The 16,779-nt window shown below is 47.2% G+C and overlaps 1 protein-coding gene across 1 annotated transcript in view; it reads right to left on the reverse strand.

Annotated features, from left to right (window-relative positions):
• Nucleotides 1–1,590: 1,590 nt before the first annotated feature.
• Nucleotides 1,591–16,779, reverse strand: part of mapkbp1 (mitogen-activated protein kinase binding protein 1) — a 90,606-nt gene continuing 75,417 nt past the window's right edge. Inside the window, exons 20-32 of the mRNA XM_056296292.1 lie at nucleotides 13,364–13,471; nucleotides 12,796–12,935; nucleotides 11,714–11,772; nucleotides 11,405–11,587; nucleotides 10,248–10,376; nucleotides 9,171–9,298; nucleotides 7,894–8,045; nucleotides 5,896–6,078; nucleotides 4,222–4,303; nucleotides 3,690–4,120; nucleotides 2,640–3,479; nucleotides 2,148–2,233; nucleotides 1,591–1,863 (exon numbers count right to left, since the gene is read on the reverse strand). Of these exons, the coding sequence (XP_056152267.1) occupies nucleotides 1,591–1,863; nucleotides 2,148–2,233; nucleotides 2,640–3,479; nucleotides 3,690–4,120; nucleotides 4,222–4,303; nucleotides 5,896–6,078; nucleotides 7,894–8,045; nucleotides 9,171–9,298; nucleotides 10,248–10,376; nucleotides 11,405–11,587; nucleotides 11,714–11,772; nucleotides 12,796–12,935; nucleotides 13,364–13,471 (2,794 nt within the window). The remainder of the gene's footprint in view (nucleotides 1,864–2,147; nucleotides 2,234–2,639; nucleotides 3,480–3,689; nucleotides 4,121–4,221; nucleotides 4,304–5,895; nucleotides 6,079–7,893; nucleotides 8,046–9,170; nucleotides 9,299–10,247; nucleotides 10,377–11,404; nucleotides 11,588–11,713; nucleotides 11,773–12,795; nucleotides 12,936–13,363; nucleotides 13,472–16,779) is intronic.

A 16,779-nucleotide genomic window follows, 5' to 3' on the forward strand; every position in this document is an offset into this window, starting at 1 on the left:
ATCCTGTATCCAAATGACTACAGACCTGTATCCTGTATCCAAATGACTACAGACCTGTATCCTGTCTTACTGACTACAGACCTGTATCCTGTATCCAAATGACTACAGACCTGTATCCTGTCTTACTGACTACAGACCTGTATCCTGTCTTAATGACTACAGACCTGTATCCTGTCTTAACGACTACAGACCTGTATCCTGTATCCAAATGACTACAGACCTGTATCCTGTCTTAACGACTACAGACCTGTATCCTGTATCCAAATGACTACAGACCTGTATCCTGTCTTAACGACTACAGACCTGTATCCTGTATCCAAATGACTACAGACCTGTATCCTGTCTTACTGACTACAGACCTGTATCCTGTATCCAAATGACTACAGACCTGTATCCTGTATCCAAATGACTACAGACCTGTATCCTGTCTTAATGACTACAGACCTGTATCCTGTCTTAACGACTACAGACCTGTATCCTGTATCCAAATGACTACAGACCTGTATCCTGTATCCAAATGACTACAGACCTGTATCCTGTATCCAAATGACTACAGACCTGTATCCTGTATCCAAATGACTACAGACCTGTATCCTGTCTTACTGACTACAGACCTGTATCCTGTATCCAAATGACTACAGACCTGTATCCTGTATCCAAATGACTACAGACCTGCTGAGACTGAAGAGGTCACTGACATGAGTGATGAGACATCTCTCAGTAAACACCGTGTCCAGATGAACTGATTCAACTTTCTGGGATTTCTATACCTGGATTGTTGAGCATGCATCAAGACACACACACACACACACACACACACACACACACACACACACACACACGACTCAGTTACACTCTCCTACACCTGGAAGAAAAAAGAAAGGAATCACATCTTCAGGGTTCAGTCTCTGTGTTTCGGGTCTTAAGTGGGGTTTAACCTTCAGCCAAAGGTTCTCCTGCAAACTCAAAAAAAGATAAAAACAACTCCCACTGCCGCCACAGTTAAACTGGGTTTGTAGTTTCGGCATTAAATCTCTAACAGTGCCGTTTTTCAACTGTATCCTGGAGGTGGACGCCAACCCGGCAACTGAGGAACAGATTCTGGTCCCAGCTGGCTCGGAGCAAAACAAAGCGACTCCTCTTCCTGCACCCGGGAGGAGTCGGGGAGGACGAAGCAGAAGGAAGGAGAGGTGGTCCACACAGGAGAACATGTGCCCATGTGGTGGTCCAGCCTTCTGGAGAACAGAAGACATGACACATGACCTGTCCTGCAACGGAAATGGCTTCCTGTCTACCTGTGTGTGTGTGTGTGTGTGTGTGTGTGTGTCCCCAAATGATCCATAGTTCAGAAGTAGGAAATGTGAGAAAAAACTTCTTGCACTTTTAGAAAAACAACTGTTAAAAAAAGTTTCTTTTGTCCTAAAAAGATCTAAAATCCCACCGTGTCGACAGATTAAGACGATAAAATCCTTCGAAACAACTGAACTCCAAAATAACAAGAAAACAAAATGGCTGAAGATCCTCCAGAGTCGAGAGCGGGGGGGGGGCATGGCAGTAGTGAAAGAGGAGGAGGAGGAGGAAGAAGAATATCTAGGAGAGTTTGTGGTCCAGTCTTTTCTCCACCGCCTGCAGGAGGAGCTGGGAGTACTCCTCTAGGAGAGCCAGGGTCCTCTCCTCTCCTGCACCTCCTCGGCTGACTCCGTTACCCAGCATGCACGGTGGGCCTGCGGGCTTCGCAGCCTGACAGTCTGGTTCAGAGAGCGGCAGCGAGTTCAGCTCCACCTTCACGATGTGGAAAACCTCCGATAGGAGCCTGGCCATCTCCTGCTGCTCGGGGGAGGAGCCAGGGGAGGGGCTGTTTAACTTGAGGTGGGTTTAAACACACACACACACACACACACACACACACACACACACACACACACACACACACACACACACACACACACACACAGCATAAATTGATATGAATTTTAATGAATGAGGCTCAATTAAGTAAATTTTCTTCAATTTTGTAATTTTGACTACCAATATTTGTTCAGTTAATTCGGTAATAATAAAATACAACTACTGCTGCTGGTAATAATAACAACAACAACAACAACAGCAATAATAATAATAACAATAATAATCAGAAACAGACTCACCAGACTGTAAAGTTGTGTTGCCTTCCTGAAGGAGCTCTGGAATTCCCCAGCGACCGCTTTGCAAGACTCCAAACTCAAAGACACATCTGGAGAGAGAGAGAGAGAGACAGAGAGAGAGAGAGAGAGAGAGAGAGAGAGAGAGAGAGAGAGAGAGAGAGAGAGACAGAGAGAGAGAGAGAGAGAGAGAGAGAGAGAGAGAGAGAGAGAGAGAGAGAGAGAGAGAGAGAGAGAGAGAAAGAAATTACTCTTGCTCGAGCACCAGCCAAGCTAGAAGCATTACTTCCACTGCAGATAGGTACAACACGCAGGAACAGAAGAGGAGGAAGAACTGTTGTCAGTCTGTTTGACCCGTCTGTGTGTAACCTGTCCTTCATAACCGAAGAGGGTTTAACAGGAGTGCCAATCAAATATTAAACTTCAAAATGAGCGAGAGAGAGAGAGAGAGAGAGGAAGGAAGATGAAGATGAGGGACAAAGTGGTACCAGAGCGAACCTGAGTTGTCTCCTTGCTCCTCATCCTGCTCCTCCTTGGGTCTCCTCTCCACCAGGGGGCTCTGGCCCTGGACACACAGCTCTGCGGTGGGACCAAGTATGTCAGCGGTCTGGTGCTCTGGGGCGGCGCTCTGTGGCGGAATGCTTGGAGGCGGGTTTGGGGTCTGCTGGCTCTGCAGCGGGCGGGCGCTGATGGGGGGCGGGCGGGGGGAGGAAGGGCAGAAGGGTTTATCGGGGAGGGGCCGGCTGATGTCCATGCTGAGCTGGGGGCGTGTGCTGCTGCTCAGCCTCACCTGCAGGCCCCGGAGGGGAGGTGCCGTCTGGTTCCCATGGCTACCAACAGAGGAGGAGGAGGAGCCAGAGATGAGGGTAGGAATGACAGCAGCATGCATGGGAGTGTTCAGGGGTGTGGTCGAAGAGGGAGAGGGAGGGGCTCTGCCTTGGGAGGACATAGCCGGCGCTGCTCCCAACGACACCGTTGATGACGTCCCATCGGAGATCTGGCAGTCCTCTGCCCCCTCTGCATCCTGGGGATCATCGGGGACATTGAGGCTGTCACCCAGGGAGACGGAGCGGGACATCTTGGCCATGGAGCTGGTAGTGGGACTCATGTAGGAGCGAGTGCAGGGTGATTTCCGGGGTGTAACCGAGGCTGTCGTTGCTGCGGTTACGCCCCCGGCAGTGGCACTGCTAGGAGACCTGGGGGAAGCGGGGTTGGAAAGATGTGGGGTCGCTGTGGCGAGGGACCGTCTGGGGGTGGAGGGCAGGGTGGTGGGGCGCTGGGGCAGGGGCTGGGGGAGGGGGGTAACCTCTCTGGATGGCCGAGGGACAGGCTGGTCAGCTGAGAAGGAGAGAGAGAGAGAAAGCGGAAGAGAATGTAAACATCACGTTGTTTAGCACGTCGAGGAAAATCAGACTTGTCAAAGTCAGCTGAATAAAACCAGAGCTGAGCAGAACCACGTGGTGGACCTCATGAATACGAACGTTATTCTACACGACCACTCTTTCTTAGGTTTGTTAGTCTGTGGTTGGTTGGCTGAAGTGGACTCACCTCCGTCGGGGAGCAGGCTGTGGACAGACTGGGCCTTGCGAAGGCCGGAGCAGTTGAGGTGGGAGGCAATGGCACGGGCCGTTGCCCCTGTGGTCCTCCTGGACTCCACGACCCCCTGCACCTTCCTCCTCAGTGGGGACGGCCGGGCAGTCGAGGAGCTCTTCTCTGAATGAGCCTCGATCTCTTGCCTGCCATGAGCGGCGCACTCCTCAACAGCCTGGCTCTGATTCTGAGGAGGAGGAGAAGGAGAAGGAGAAGGTGGGATTCCGTCCTGGTTCCAGGAGAGTTTCCTCTCTTGGGTCCTGGGCTGGTTCTGATCCATCAGGGGTCGGACCTCCGAAACTGGCGGTCGGCCCTTCACCTCCCCACCACCGCCTCCTCCCCCTCCTGCTGCTGCACCACTGGGCTTAGAGGGGAATGGAAAGACAGTCCTGTAGAACAGAAGAGGAGGTGAGGAACAGTGTGTGTTATGTGAATGGGAAAGTGAAGCCAAATGGAGAATAAAAAGGGGGAGTGAATGAGGAGGTTTCACCTGCTGGTGGAAGCCTGAGAGAGAAACATCGAGGAGATGCTGATGTTCTCACTGGATCCCTGAGAAGATTTGCCAAGGCTTCCTACTGAGAAAACACACACACACACACACACACACACACACACACACACACACACACACACACACACACACACAAGTGCACGTTTAGTGTGTTGAAGCTGAGGTTGTTGAGTAAGATGATGTCATAACTGATATGTATGATGAGAAAAATTACAAAAATAAGACCCAAATTGTAAAAAACAGGAATCAGCCTTTAGCAACGAAGAGCCATGGCAGCATTTTACTGTGGGGCGTTTTGATAGCGTCTTTCTGAATGAAGACAAACGAAAAGGATGCACAAGCCAGTGTGCGTCAGGGGAGGGTTGCATCAGGAAGAGCATCCGGCGTAAAATCTTTGCCAAATCAAATATGCAGATCATAAATCAGATTTCCATATCCAAAGGAGTTGAATCAAGTGCAACTGGACTTGGTATATATCCGTGAAGACGTTTCGCCTCTCATCCAAGAGGCTTCCTCAGTTCCTGCCTTTCTGACTAGACCAAGCTAGTCTGACTGGCTCTTTGTGAAAAAGAGCCAGTCAGACTAGCTTGGTCTAGTCAGACTAGCTTGGTCTAGTCAGAAAGGCAGGAACTGAGGAAGCTTCTTGGATGAGAGGCGAAACGTCTTCACGGATATATACCAAGTCCAGTTGCACTTGATTCATTTCCTTTGGATAACCGTGACCTGCATGAATGCGAATATTCACAGACAGATTTCCACATCGGATCGGTCGAGGCCCGGGTTTCCAATGACCGCCACTGGTACTGTTGGCCAGCAGGGTGCCGGTGGAAACTATGCTACTGTTGGGCGAAGGAGAAGCAGCGGGAGGGGAGGAAGGGTAGGAGTGTGGAGGTGAGAGTTGGAACTTTGAATGTTGGCACTATGACTGGCAGAGGTATATATATATAGTATATACACACACACACACATACACATACATATATATATATATGTATATGTACATATGTATATATATGTATATATACATATACATATTATATGTATGTGTGTATATGTATATGTATATGTGTGTGTGTATATATATATATATATATATATATATAGGGTTTCCATATAAAGAGAGGAGGATTAATAAGCTAAAAGCAGCAGACAGACAGTAAAGCCAGTTACAAGTTAATTGTCTTTTGACAAGGCAGGTTTGCTTTAACTGTTCTCAAGGCTCAGCGTTTTCGCTTTTTACCGATTTTCACCGAAAAATACCCGGATTTTTTAAAAGGAGCAGATTGGTTTAAACTCGTTTTCATCCGGATTTTATGTTTCAACGGATCCAAAATTTGTTCCTGTTCGTGCGAGGTTATGTAACAGTGTCCTCTTGTGGCGATATTCAGCATGCTGGATGGCTTTGAAAAATAAAAACCGAGAACGCTGAGCCTTGATGTTCTGCACATCTATAGAGAGACTCGGCTCTGGTATGCCAGGCTGTTATCAGTCAGTCAGCGGTAGTGAGACCAGCTTGATGCTGTTCTTCCAGCTTTGTTAAAAAGAAAGAAAGCGTGCTGCTTAGTTTTATAAACTTGTAACGTGCACGCTTTGTTTCCATGTTCAAACCAGGACGCCGGTCAGCTGGTAGGAATGTGTGTGTGTGTGTTGTACCTGAGCCTGCGAGGTCAGCCAGGGTCACAAAGTGTTGTCTGAGGAAGGCCTCCTGGTCTGAGCTCTTCTGGTCCTCCTTTCTCCTTTCACCGCCTCCTCCTTCCCCCCCCTCTTCCTCCTCCTCTTCCTCCTCCAGCTCGGAGGAGTTTCCATCTATGCTGAGCAGCTCTATGGGCTCTGAGTCTGAGGACAGATCCGGAGAGAGTTCACTGTCTGTTCGTTCATCTGTCTGTCTGTCTGTCTGTCAGTCATGTCGCTGTCTGTCCATCAACAGACACTGGAGTGTGAAAATTAATATTTGCTGTGGAAAAAAAAGCCCCACCGCAGCTGTCCGCCTTGTGAACTCTGGTGAGAGCCCTGGCCGCAGCACTGAATACGCTGCATGGCGGACACATGTCACTCAACATCACTTTCACTGGTTGAAAAGGAAATTCAGGTCAAGCTGAAGGAGCGACTAATTCAACAACAACCGTGTGGTACAGACGGCAGACAGTTCACAACCCAGCTTGGCCACAGAGAGAGTGGTTTTCCCCCCCGAACCGTCTAAAAAGCCCTGCCTGGAAATACTTCGGATTCTGGTCAGAAAATGGAAAAATTGTGGAACCTTGAGATAAAGACGCAAGCTAGGTAAGCTAGTTAGCTTAGCGTCCCACTAGTAACCTAAGGGCATATCTCCAAAATATGTGCAAAAATATATTCAACTGGGTATCCGGGTGGCATGGTGGCCTATTCCGTTGGCTACCAACACGGAGATCGCCGGTTTGAATCCCAGTGTTACCTCCGGCTTGGTCGGGTGTCCCTACAGACACCCGACCACCCGACACGTGGCCATGTCTGCAGGTGGGGAGCCGGATGTGGGTGTGTGTCCTGGTCGCTGCACTAGCGCCTCCTTTGGTCGGTCGGGGCGCCTGTTTGGAGGGGAGGGGGAACTGAGGGGAAATAGCGTGATCCTCCCACGCGCTACGTCCCCCTGGTGAAACTCCTCACTGTCAGGTGAAAAGAGGCAGCTGGTGACTCCACATGTATGGGAGGAGGCATGTGGTAGTCTGCAGCCCTCCCCGGATCAGCAGAGGGGGTGGAGCAGAGACCGGGACGGCTCGGAAGAGTGGGGTAATTGGCCAAATAAAATTGGGGAAAAATAATTTTTAAAAAAAACGCTATCTCTACACACATATATATATATATATATATATATATATATATATGTGTGTGTGTGTGTGTGTGTGTGTGTGTGTGTGTGTGTATATATATATATATATATATATGTGTGTGTGTGTGTATGTGTGTATGTGTGTGTAGAGATAGCGTTTTTTTCTTTTTCGGAAACCGTCAACGGTGTTGATAAAGTGCTCAACAAATGAGGAGTGGGATATCAATATATGTGTAGGAAAAAACTTAATACATAGCAGTACAAGCTTGTTTCATGCGTCACACACTCATCAGCTGCTAATGTGATTTGTTGTAATGTGATTTGTTGAATCACATTATTAATTATTATTAATGATTGTAATTTGTTGTAATATGATTCAACAAATCACATTACAACAAATCACATTTGCAGCTGATGAGTGCACAGCGCACAAAACAAGCTTGTACTGCTATGTATTAAAAGTTTTTTTCCTACATCTATATTGATATCCCACTCCTCATTTGTTGAGCACTTTTATAACACCACTGACGGTTTCCAAACAAAAAAACCCGGTGTGTGTATATATTCGAATGGGTTCGAACCTATATGTGTTTTTTTAGAAAGAGTAATTCAATGTCATTTTTGGCCAGTTTTGACAGCCCTACTGTCCATTAGTCGGTCTGTCTGTTTATGCTGATGTCTGTCTGTCTGTCTGTTAGTCTGTCAGTATGTCTGTTAGTCTGTCTGTCTGGCTTGTCTGTTCATGTGATGTCTGTCTGTCTGTCTGTTAGTCTGTCAGTATGTCTGTTAGTCTGTCTGTCTGGCTTGTCTGTTCATGTGATGTCTGTCTGTCAGTGTTTCTGTCTCACCCTCTCCAGGCTGTCTGTCAGGGCTGGACAGGTGACTGGAGGAGCAATAGCCCAGGGAACAGGCGCTGTCTGGGCTGTGTTTGTCCTGGCAGGCCCGTACCCTCCCACAGCGGACCCCGGGGCCCCGGGGAGCCTCCTTCACCTGGAACTCACTGAGGGCACACAGGGACACACCTTACACTCTAAGCAAAGAACACCCAAACACATCCTAACAAAACCCTCTGGCCAGAAACATTTTTGATATCTCCACCTTTAGGCCTGAAGCATATTTTATTTCATGAACGCTACATGTATGCTAGGTGTACACTACGTGTATGCTAGGTGTAAGCTACATGTATGCTAGGTGTACACTACGTGTATGCTAGGTGTAAGCTACGTGTATGCTAGGTGTACACTACATGTATGCTAGGTGTGCACGACACGTATGCTAGGTGTACGCTATGTGTATGCTAGGTGTACGCTACGTGTATGCTAGGTGGTTGCCACATGAGAGACATTATCCACATACTTGTCTTGATGTCTGACTGGTGGATTAAAACAGCCCTGTCAGCTTGTCTTCTAATGTTTCCGCCATCGGTCACATATTTATTAAATCACTGGACATTAACTAGTTGTTACTGCCTTTATACTGCCTCCACAGTTTGATCTGAGTATTGCACCTTTCAGACACAGACTACCTGTAGACTACCACATGCCTCCTCCGATACATGTGGAGTCACCAGCCGCTTCTTTTCACCTGACAGTGAGGAGTTTCACCAGGGGGACATAGCGCATGGGAGGACCACGCTAGTCCCCCCAGTCCCCCCCCCCAAAACAGGCGCCCCGACCGACCAGAGGAGGTACTAGAGCAGCGACCAGGACACATACCCACATCCAGCTTCCCACCCGCAGACACGGCCAATTGTGTCTGTAGGGACGCCTGACCAAGCCAGAGGCAACACGGGGAGTCGAACTGCCGAGCTCTGTGTTGGTAGGCAACGGAATAGACCGTTAAATAAACAAACCTAAGATAGAGCATCCTAATATTAACCAAGCAAACCTAACATAAGCTAAGGTAAACTAATCCTCTCACCAACCTCCCCATGAGCCCCAGCAGCACTGCTCTTAAAATTAGCGCTCACACCTCGGACCTCCCCATGTAGGATGAACGGATATCCTCACAGACTTGAGCATGACATGATTAAAGTAAAACTAAAGAAATCATTTCAAACCAAGGCTAGACTAAAGTAGTTCAGTCTGGACCAGTTTTGTTCTGGTGGACTGTGGAGGTTTTGTACCTGCCAGCCAGGCTGACCTGGTCCTCCCACCTTTCTGGGTACAGGACAGCCCCCACCCCATCCAGAGTCTGAGGAGAGAGGAGGATGAAATCTGGTCTCTGATTGGTCGACACTTCACTGTCTTTAGTCTGGCCACAGACAAACAGAAACACAAATCCACATAACACAGGTAAGAACACCAACAGTAGCCTTGTGTACACACACACACACACACACACACACACAAAGCAGCACAAAGCTCAAAAAATCCCATTTACATGACTCATTAGTTTACTGTACTAACTGAGTGTATAAATCTGTCTTTGATGCGTGACCAACATTGTTATAAATGTGTTACTGTGTGTACACATCAGTGTGTCTGTGTATGTCTCTATCTGTGAGCAAGTGAGCTCCTGTGCGTGTATGTGTGTGTGTGACACATTTGTGAGTGTGTGTGTGTGACACATTTGTGAGTGTGTGTGTGTGTGTGTGTGTGAGTGTATGTGTGTGTGTGTGAGTGTATGTATGTGTGTGTGTGACACATTTGTGAGTGTGTGTGTGTGTGTGTGTGTGTGTGAGTGTATGTATGTGTGTGTGTGACACATTTGTGAGTGTGTGTGTGTGTATGTAGTATGTGTGTGTGTGACACATTTGTGAGTGTGTGTGTGATGTGTGTGTGTGTGTGTGTGTGTGAGTGTATGTATGTGTGTGTGTGACACATTTGTGAGTGTGTGTGTGTATGTATGTGTGTGTGTGACACATTTGTGTGTGTGTGTGAGTGTATGTATGTGTGTGTGTGACACATTTGTGAGTGTGTGTGTGATGTGTGTGTGTGTGTGTGTGTGTGTGAGTGTATGTATGTGTGTGTGTGACACATTTGTGAATGTGTGTGTGATGTGTGTGTGTGTGTGTGTGTGAGTGTATGTATGTGTGTGTGTGACACATTTGTGAGTGTGTGTGTGTGTGTGTGTGTGTGTGTGTGTGTGAGTGTATGTATGTGTGTGTGTGACACATTTGTGAGTGTGTGTGTGTATGTATGTGTGTGTGTGACACATTTGTGAGTGTGTGTATGTGTGAGTGTGTGTGTGTCTCTATTACCCATGCAGAGGCCACCTGTAGGCTGACAGTGCTACCCAGCTCCTGGCTGGGCCTGCAAAGCTCCACCTCTCTTCCCTGGCTCCGCCTCCTCGGGCTGCAGGGGGAATTCCTGGCATTCCGGTCCTCCACCTGGGTTGGCAGGGCAAAGGGTTAAGTTTCCCAGCAGTAACATGGAAGCAGAAGAGTTTTGTTCCTTCGGTGGTTAAACACAAAGCTGGTTTCTGAAACACAGCATCTCATTGTGCTCCTGTGATCTGTTTTTAGAATCAGACTGTAGAGATGTGACTGGCTGAGCTAACACGACTGTACACTCTGGTTGATTAATTTACATTTCAGTCTGTTTTCCATTGGCTGTATGAGTATTAAGAATGGATTACATTTGAACTGCATCATTTCTGAAAGCAGCTTGAACACAATGTGATGTGTGTGAGTCCAGACTGGCTGGGATCATATGACATGATTTAAATCACATGACCCATTCATATGATGTGCTCTAATCACATGACCTGCTCATATGATGTGCTCTAATCACATGACATGCTAGGGTCACATGGTCTGCGAGGATCATGTGATAGAAGGCCCTGCTAAACAAAAACTGAAACTTTAGAATAAACTCAAATTCAGTTACAGACAGAGAAAGAGTGAGAGAGAGAGTGAGACAGCGAGAGATAGAGTGAGAAAGAGAGACAGCAAGATAGTGAGAAAGAGACAAAGAGAGAGAGAGAGAGAGACAAAGAGAGAGAGAGACAAAGAGAGAGAGACAAAGAGAGAGAGTGAGACAGCAAGAGAGTGAGAAACAGAGAGCGAGACAAAGACAGAGAGACAGCGAGAGATAGTTAGAAAGAGAGAGAGAGACAAAGAGAGAGAGGGGGAGAGAAAGAGAGAGAGAGAGAGAGACAAAGAGAGAGAGTGAGACAGCAAGAGAGTGAGAAACAGAGAGCGAGACAAAGACAGAGAGACAGCGAGAGATAGTTAGAAAGAGAGAGAGAGACAAAGAGAGAGAGGGGGAGAGAAAGAGATTGAGACAGCGAGATAGAGCATGACAGAGAGAGAGAGAGAGAGAGAGAGAGAGAGAGAGAGAGAGAGAGAGAGAGAGAGAGAGAGAGAGAGAGAGGGAGGGAGAGGGAGAGAGAGAGAGAGACCATGAGGTTCAATACCAGGACTGGCTCCTCCTCTTGCTCTGCCTCTTGGTTCTGGTCCTGGCTCTGCTTCTGGCTCGTGTGGGAGTAGGACTCCAGCTGGCGGAGGTCCAACATTGATTTGACCATCAAAACCCCGTCTTCACTCCCAGTCCGTCTGGACCAGCGCCGGCGGGGGGGATGTGGACCCGCCGAGACCTCCTGAGAAAGCAGGGGTTAAACCTTGAGACGTGAATATCATGAACTCTGACAGCTAAACAGTGAGTTGTATTCTGTCCTGCAGAGAGATGACAGGACACACCTTGGGGTCAAAGGTCATGCACTCACCTTTCTGACCTCTCTGCTGAGCTGGGTGTTGAGCGAGATGTTCTTCTGATCCAACATGTCTAACCAACACAACACAACCAGAATACTTTACTATGGCCTGAGCCACACACAACCTGTGTTACAAAACTGTGAGTGACTGAGGAGTTAGGATAACAACCTGTGTTACCACCTGGATCATTATGATACTGTGTTACCGTCTGGATCATTATGACACTGTGTTACCGTCTGGATCACTATGATACTGTGTTATCATCTGGATCATTATGATACTGTGAGTGACTGAGGAGTTAGGATAACAACCTGTGTTACCATCTGGATCATTATGATACTGTGTTACCATCTGGATCATTATGATACTGTGTTACCGTCTGGATCACTATGATACTGTATTATCGTCTGGATCATTATGATACTGTGTTATCGTCTGGATCATTATGATACTGTGTTATCGTCTGGATCATTATGATACTGTGTTACCGTCTGGATCACTATGACACTGTGTTATCGTCTGGATCACTATGACACTGTGAGTGACTGAGGAGTTAGGATACCAACCTGTGTTACCATCTGGATCATTATGATACTGTGTTACTGTCTGGATCACTATGATACTGTGTTACTGTCTGGATCACTATGATACTGTGTTACTGTCTGGATCATTATGATACTGTGTTACCGTCTGGATCACTATGATACTGTGTTACTGTCTGGATCATTATGATACTGTGTTACCGTCTGGATCACTATGATACTGTGTTACTGTCTGGATCACTATGATACTGTGTTACTGTCTGGATCATTATGATACTGTGTTACTGTCTGGATCATTATGATACTGTGTTACCGTCTGGATCACTATGATACTGTGTTACCGTCTGGATCATTATGATACTGTGTTACTGTCTGGATCACTATGACACTGTGGTGAATGAGGAGTTAGGATACATTAAATCTGAGATGAGGGATGTTTCTTCATTAATTATTAATTATTTTATCCATATTGACCATAGAGTCGGGCTACATAATTTCCTTTAATCCAAACGCGATGTCAAGAGAAAGACACTGTGGTTTTGGCAACCAACCTGACTCCTCCCCCTGACTTCCCCCTGAGACCATATATGGGCAGAGAGGCTCCTCCCCCTCCTCCTCTTCTTCTGCCTCCTTATCGCTGTCAGATGACATGGTGATGATGGGAGGAGAGCTGTGCACCTCCCTCCTGCCACTGCTGAATGAGCGCGCACGCACACACACACAAACACACACAATGACGCGTCAACTAACGAAATTAAAACCAATTTTAAATTACAACGAATTAAAACTGAGTGTGTCAATGTGCGTGTACATATATATGTGTACGTTACATGCATGTATGTGTACATGTTACCTGCATGTATATGTGTGTACATGTTACCTGCATGTATATGTGTGTACGTTATTTGCATGTACATATGTGTGTGTACGTTACCTGCATGTATGTGTACATGTTACCTGCATGTATATGTGTGTGTACATGTTACCTGCATGAATGTATGTACATTACCTGTATGTATGTGTGTACAAGCTGCATGTACATATATGTGTGTACATGTTACCTGCATGTATATGTGTGTACATGTTACCTGCATGTATGTGTGTGTGTGTATATGTTACCTGCGGTTGCCAGATCTGTGTGGTGGTGTTGTCTGTGGTCGGAGGTCAGAGAGACGCTGTCGCATACTGATGGTCAACTCTGGACTTAGACGCCAGACAAATATACAGCTACACACACACACACACACACACACAATCCAATATAGAATTAAATAATAGAAATACTCTGTCTTTATGTTATGATATGCAGTCTACCTTCGGTTAGAGGCACTGTTTTCTGTGTACCATGTGTATTAATATGTACTGTGGTACTATGTTAGTACTGTTAGAGGCACTGTTATCTGTGTACCACGTGTATCAGTATGTACTGTGCCACTATGTTAGTACTGTTAGAGGTACTGTTGTCTTTGTACCTTGTGTATCAATATGTACTGGGGTACTACTTCAGTCTGTTAAGAGGTACTACCGTCTGTGTACCATGTGTATCAATCAATATGTATTTTAGTACTATGTTAGTCTGTTAGAAGTACTTCTGTCTTCGAACCACGTGTATTATTACTACAGTGCCATGAAAAAGTATTTGCCCCCTTCCTGATTTCCTCTATTACTGCATATTAGACACAATGAATGGTTTCAGAGCTTACAAGATGTAGTATTAGACAAGGAGAACCTAAGTAAACACAAAATAGTGTTTAAAAGATAGTTTTTTTTTGAAAAAAAAAAAGTTATCCAACACCCATATGACCCGTGTGGAAAAGTAACATCCCCCTGGACTGAATAGCTGGCTGTGGCACCTTTAGCAGCAACAACTGCAACCAAACGCTTCCTGTAACTGGAGATCCGTTTGTGACATCGCTGTGGAGGAATTGGGGCGGTTTGAGTGTGAAATGGCCGGGATGAGAGTCAGCACCTCCAAATCTGAGGCCATGGTTCTCCACCGGAAAATGGTGGATTGCTCCCTCCGGGTTGGGGATGAGTTGTTGCCTCAAGTGAAGGAGTTCAAGTATCTTGGGGTCTTGTTCACGAGTGAGGGTAGGATGGAGTGGGAGACTGACAGGCGGATTGGTGCAGCATCAGCAGTAATGTGGACGTTGTACCGGACCGTTGTGGTGAAGCGGGAGCTGAGCCAGAAGGCAAAGCTCTCAGTTTACCAGTCAATCTTCATTCCAACCCTCACCTATGGGCATGAGCTTTGGGTAGTGCCTGAAAGGGTTAGATCGTGAATACAAGCGGCTGAAATTAGTTCTCTCCGTAGGGTGTCTGGGCTCAGCCTTAGAGATAGGGTGAGGAGCTTGGACATCCGGAGGGAGCTTGGAGTAGAGCCGCTGCTGCCTCACATCGAAAGGAACCTGTTGAGGTGGTTTGGGCATCTGATTAGGATGCCTCCTGGGTGCCTTCCCTTGGAGGTTTTCTGGGCACGGCAAACTGGGAGGAGACCCTGGGGTAGACCCAGAACTCGCTGGAGGGACTACATGTCCAATCTGGCCTGGGAACGCCTTGGGATCTCCCAGGAGGAGCTGGAGGGCACTGCTGGGGTGAGGAACATCTGGAGTGCCCTACTTAGCTTGGTGCCATCGTGACCCGACCCCAGAGAAGCAGCTGATGATGAGATGAGATGAGGCTCTCACTGTGGTTCACTGGAGTGTGCATTTTAACTTCTGGAGTGATTCTGAACTGCTGGTCCATCTAGAATAGAGTAAGTATCATCTTTCTTGCTTAATAAGTTGCTATTAGTCTTATTCCAGCTGCTTGACTATCAGTCCTTTTCTCTATACATCTGCTGCTGGTTCCTAGTGGGAACTAGTGGGATCTTATTCTAGCTGTAGCTGTTTTTTTTCACCTAGTGTGTCCTTAAATATTTCTTGTTGCCTAGCTGTTTTGACTTAGTTATCCTTTTAGCTTATAAATATATTCCTTGGTAACTTGTTGTTTGCAGTTTTAATACTATTGTGTGAGGTTTGATAAAGTTTTATATATGTGACCAGTTTCTGGGCAATAGGCCTATTTTCAGTGTACCTCTTTGGCCAATTGGGTGTTAAGTGGCCAGGGTTTGGCCTGCACTCCTGGCAGACAATTAGCAATCAGTGTTTTTTAAATCACTGCTGCTACTTGGAAGCGTCAGCTTCCAAGCATCAGCCAAACAAGCCGAGGGCAAACAGGTCTAGGTTGAACGAAGGCTAGAGTGAACAAAGGCAAGTGCGACTTTTTCAAGCCAAGACTTTGTCAAGCAAGGACTGCTCTTTTTAGATCCGGTCAGTCATCTGTATTTTGTGTACCTAGTATAGACTGTGTGTTTCCTTCACATTCCTGTCCTTTCCTCTTCCCGGGGCTGGCATAGACGTTGGATCACTCCTAGGCGCTGTGACCCTACCAATCTCATCTATCCCACTCTCTCCACTCACGTTGAGCAAGTGGTGATGGGAGGGCTCTGGAATTGCCAGCCTGCGGTGCCGAAAGCTGAGTTTATCTCAGGCTATGCATCCTTGCTCTCCCTCAACTTTCTTGCTCTAACTGAGACCTGGATCATGCCAGAAAACACTACCACACCCGCAGCTCTGTCTGATGTGTACTCTTTTTCTCACGCTCCCAGAGCTGGGAAGCGAGGTGGTGGTACTGGCCTGCTAATCTCCCTGAAATGGAAATACTCTCTTATTTCCATTCCACAATTTTCTCCGCCCTCTTCTGAATTTCATGCTGTTACTGTCTCTTATCCAGTCAAACTCACCATCGTGGTTGTGTACCGCCCACCAGGCTCCCTTGGTGAGTTTCTGGAGGAGCTTGACACACTTGTCTCGCACTTCACTGTTGATGACTCTGCACTTGTCCTTCTCGGTGACTTCAACATCCACACTGACAAGCTAGATCCTCTTCTATCTTTCCTCTCCTCCTTTGACCTTCACCTCTCACCCTCTCCTCCTACCCACAAGGCCGGCAACCAGCTGGACCTTATCTTTACTAGACACTGTACTATTTCCAATCTCTCTGTTACTCCTCTTCAGCTCTCTGACCACTATTTCATGTCCTACTCTCTCTCCCTCTCTCCCTCTCTTCACCCCCCTCAGCCCCTCCCCCTACCCACATGGTTTCCACCCGTAGACACCTCCGCTCTCTCTCTGCCACTGATCTTTCTTCCTCTGTTACCTATCCTCCCTACACCTGAATCTTTCTCTCTCCTACCCCCTGACACTGCTACTGATCTTCTTGTCTCTACTCTCCCCTCTTCTTTGGACAATCTCTGTCCCCTCACCTCCAGGCCTGCATGCCCAACTCCACCTGCCCCTTGGCTGTCCAACTCAGTACGTACTGACAGACGGAGCCTAAGAGTGGCAGAGTGCAAATGGAGAAAAGGCAAACTCCCAGAGGACCTTCTCAACTTCCAATCTCTTCTTTCCACGGTCTCCTCTTCCCTTTCTGCTGCTAAAGCTGCCTTCTATTGCTCTAAAATCCTATCCTCTGCCTCTAATCCTAAGAAACTC

This window comes from Lampris incognitus, chromosome 16 (assembly GCF_029633865.1).
Source record: "Lampris incognitus isolate fLamInc1 chromosome 16, fLamInc1.hap2, whole genome shotgun sequence".
Taxonomy (NCBI): domain Eukaryota; kingdom Metazoa; phylum Chordata; class Actinopteri; order Lampriformes; family Lampridae; genus Lampris; species Lampris incognitus.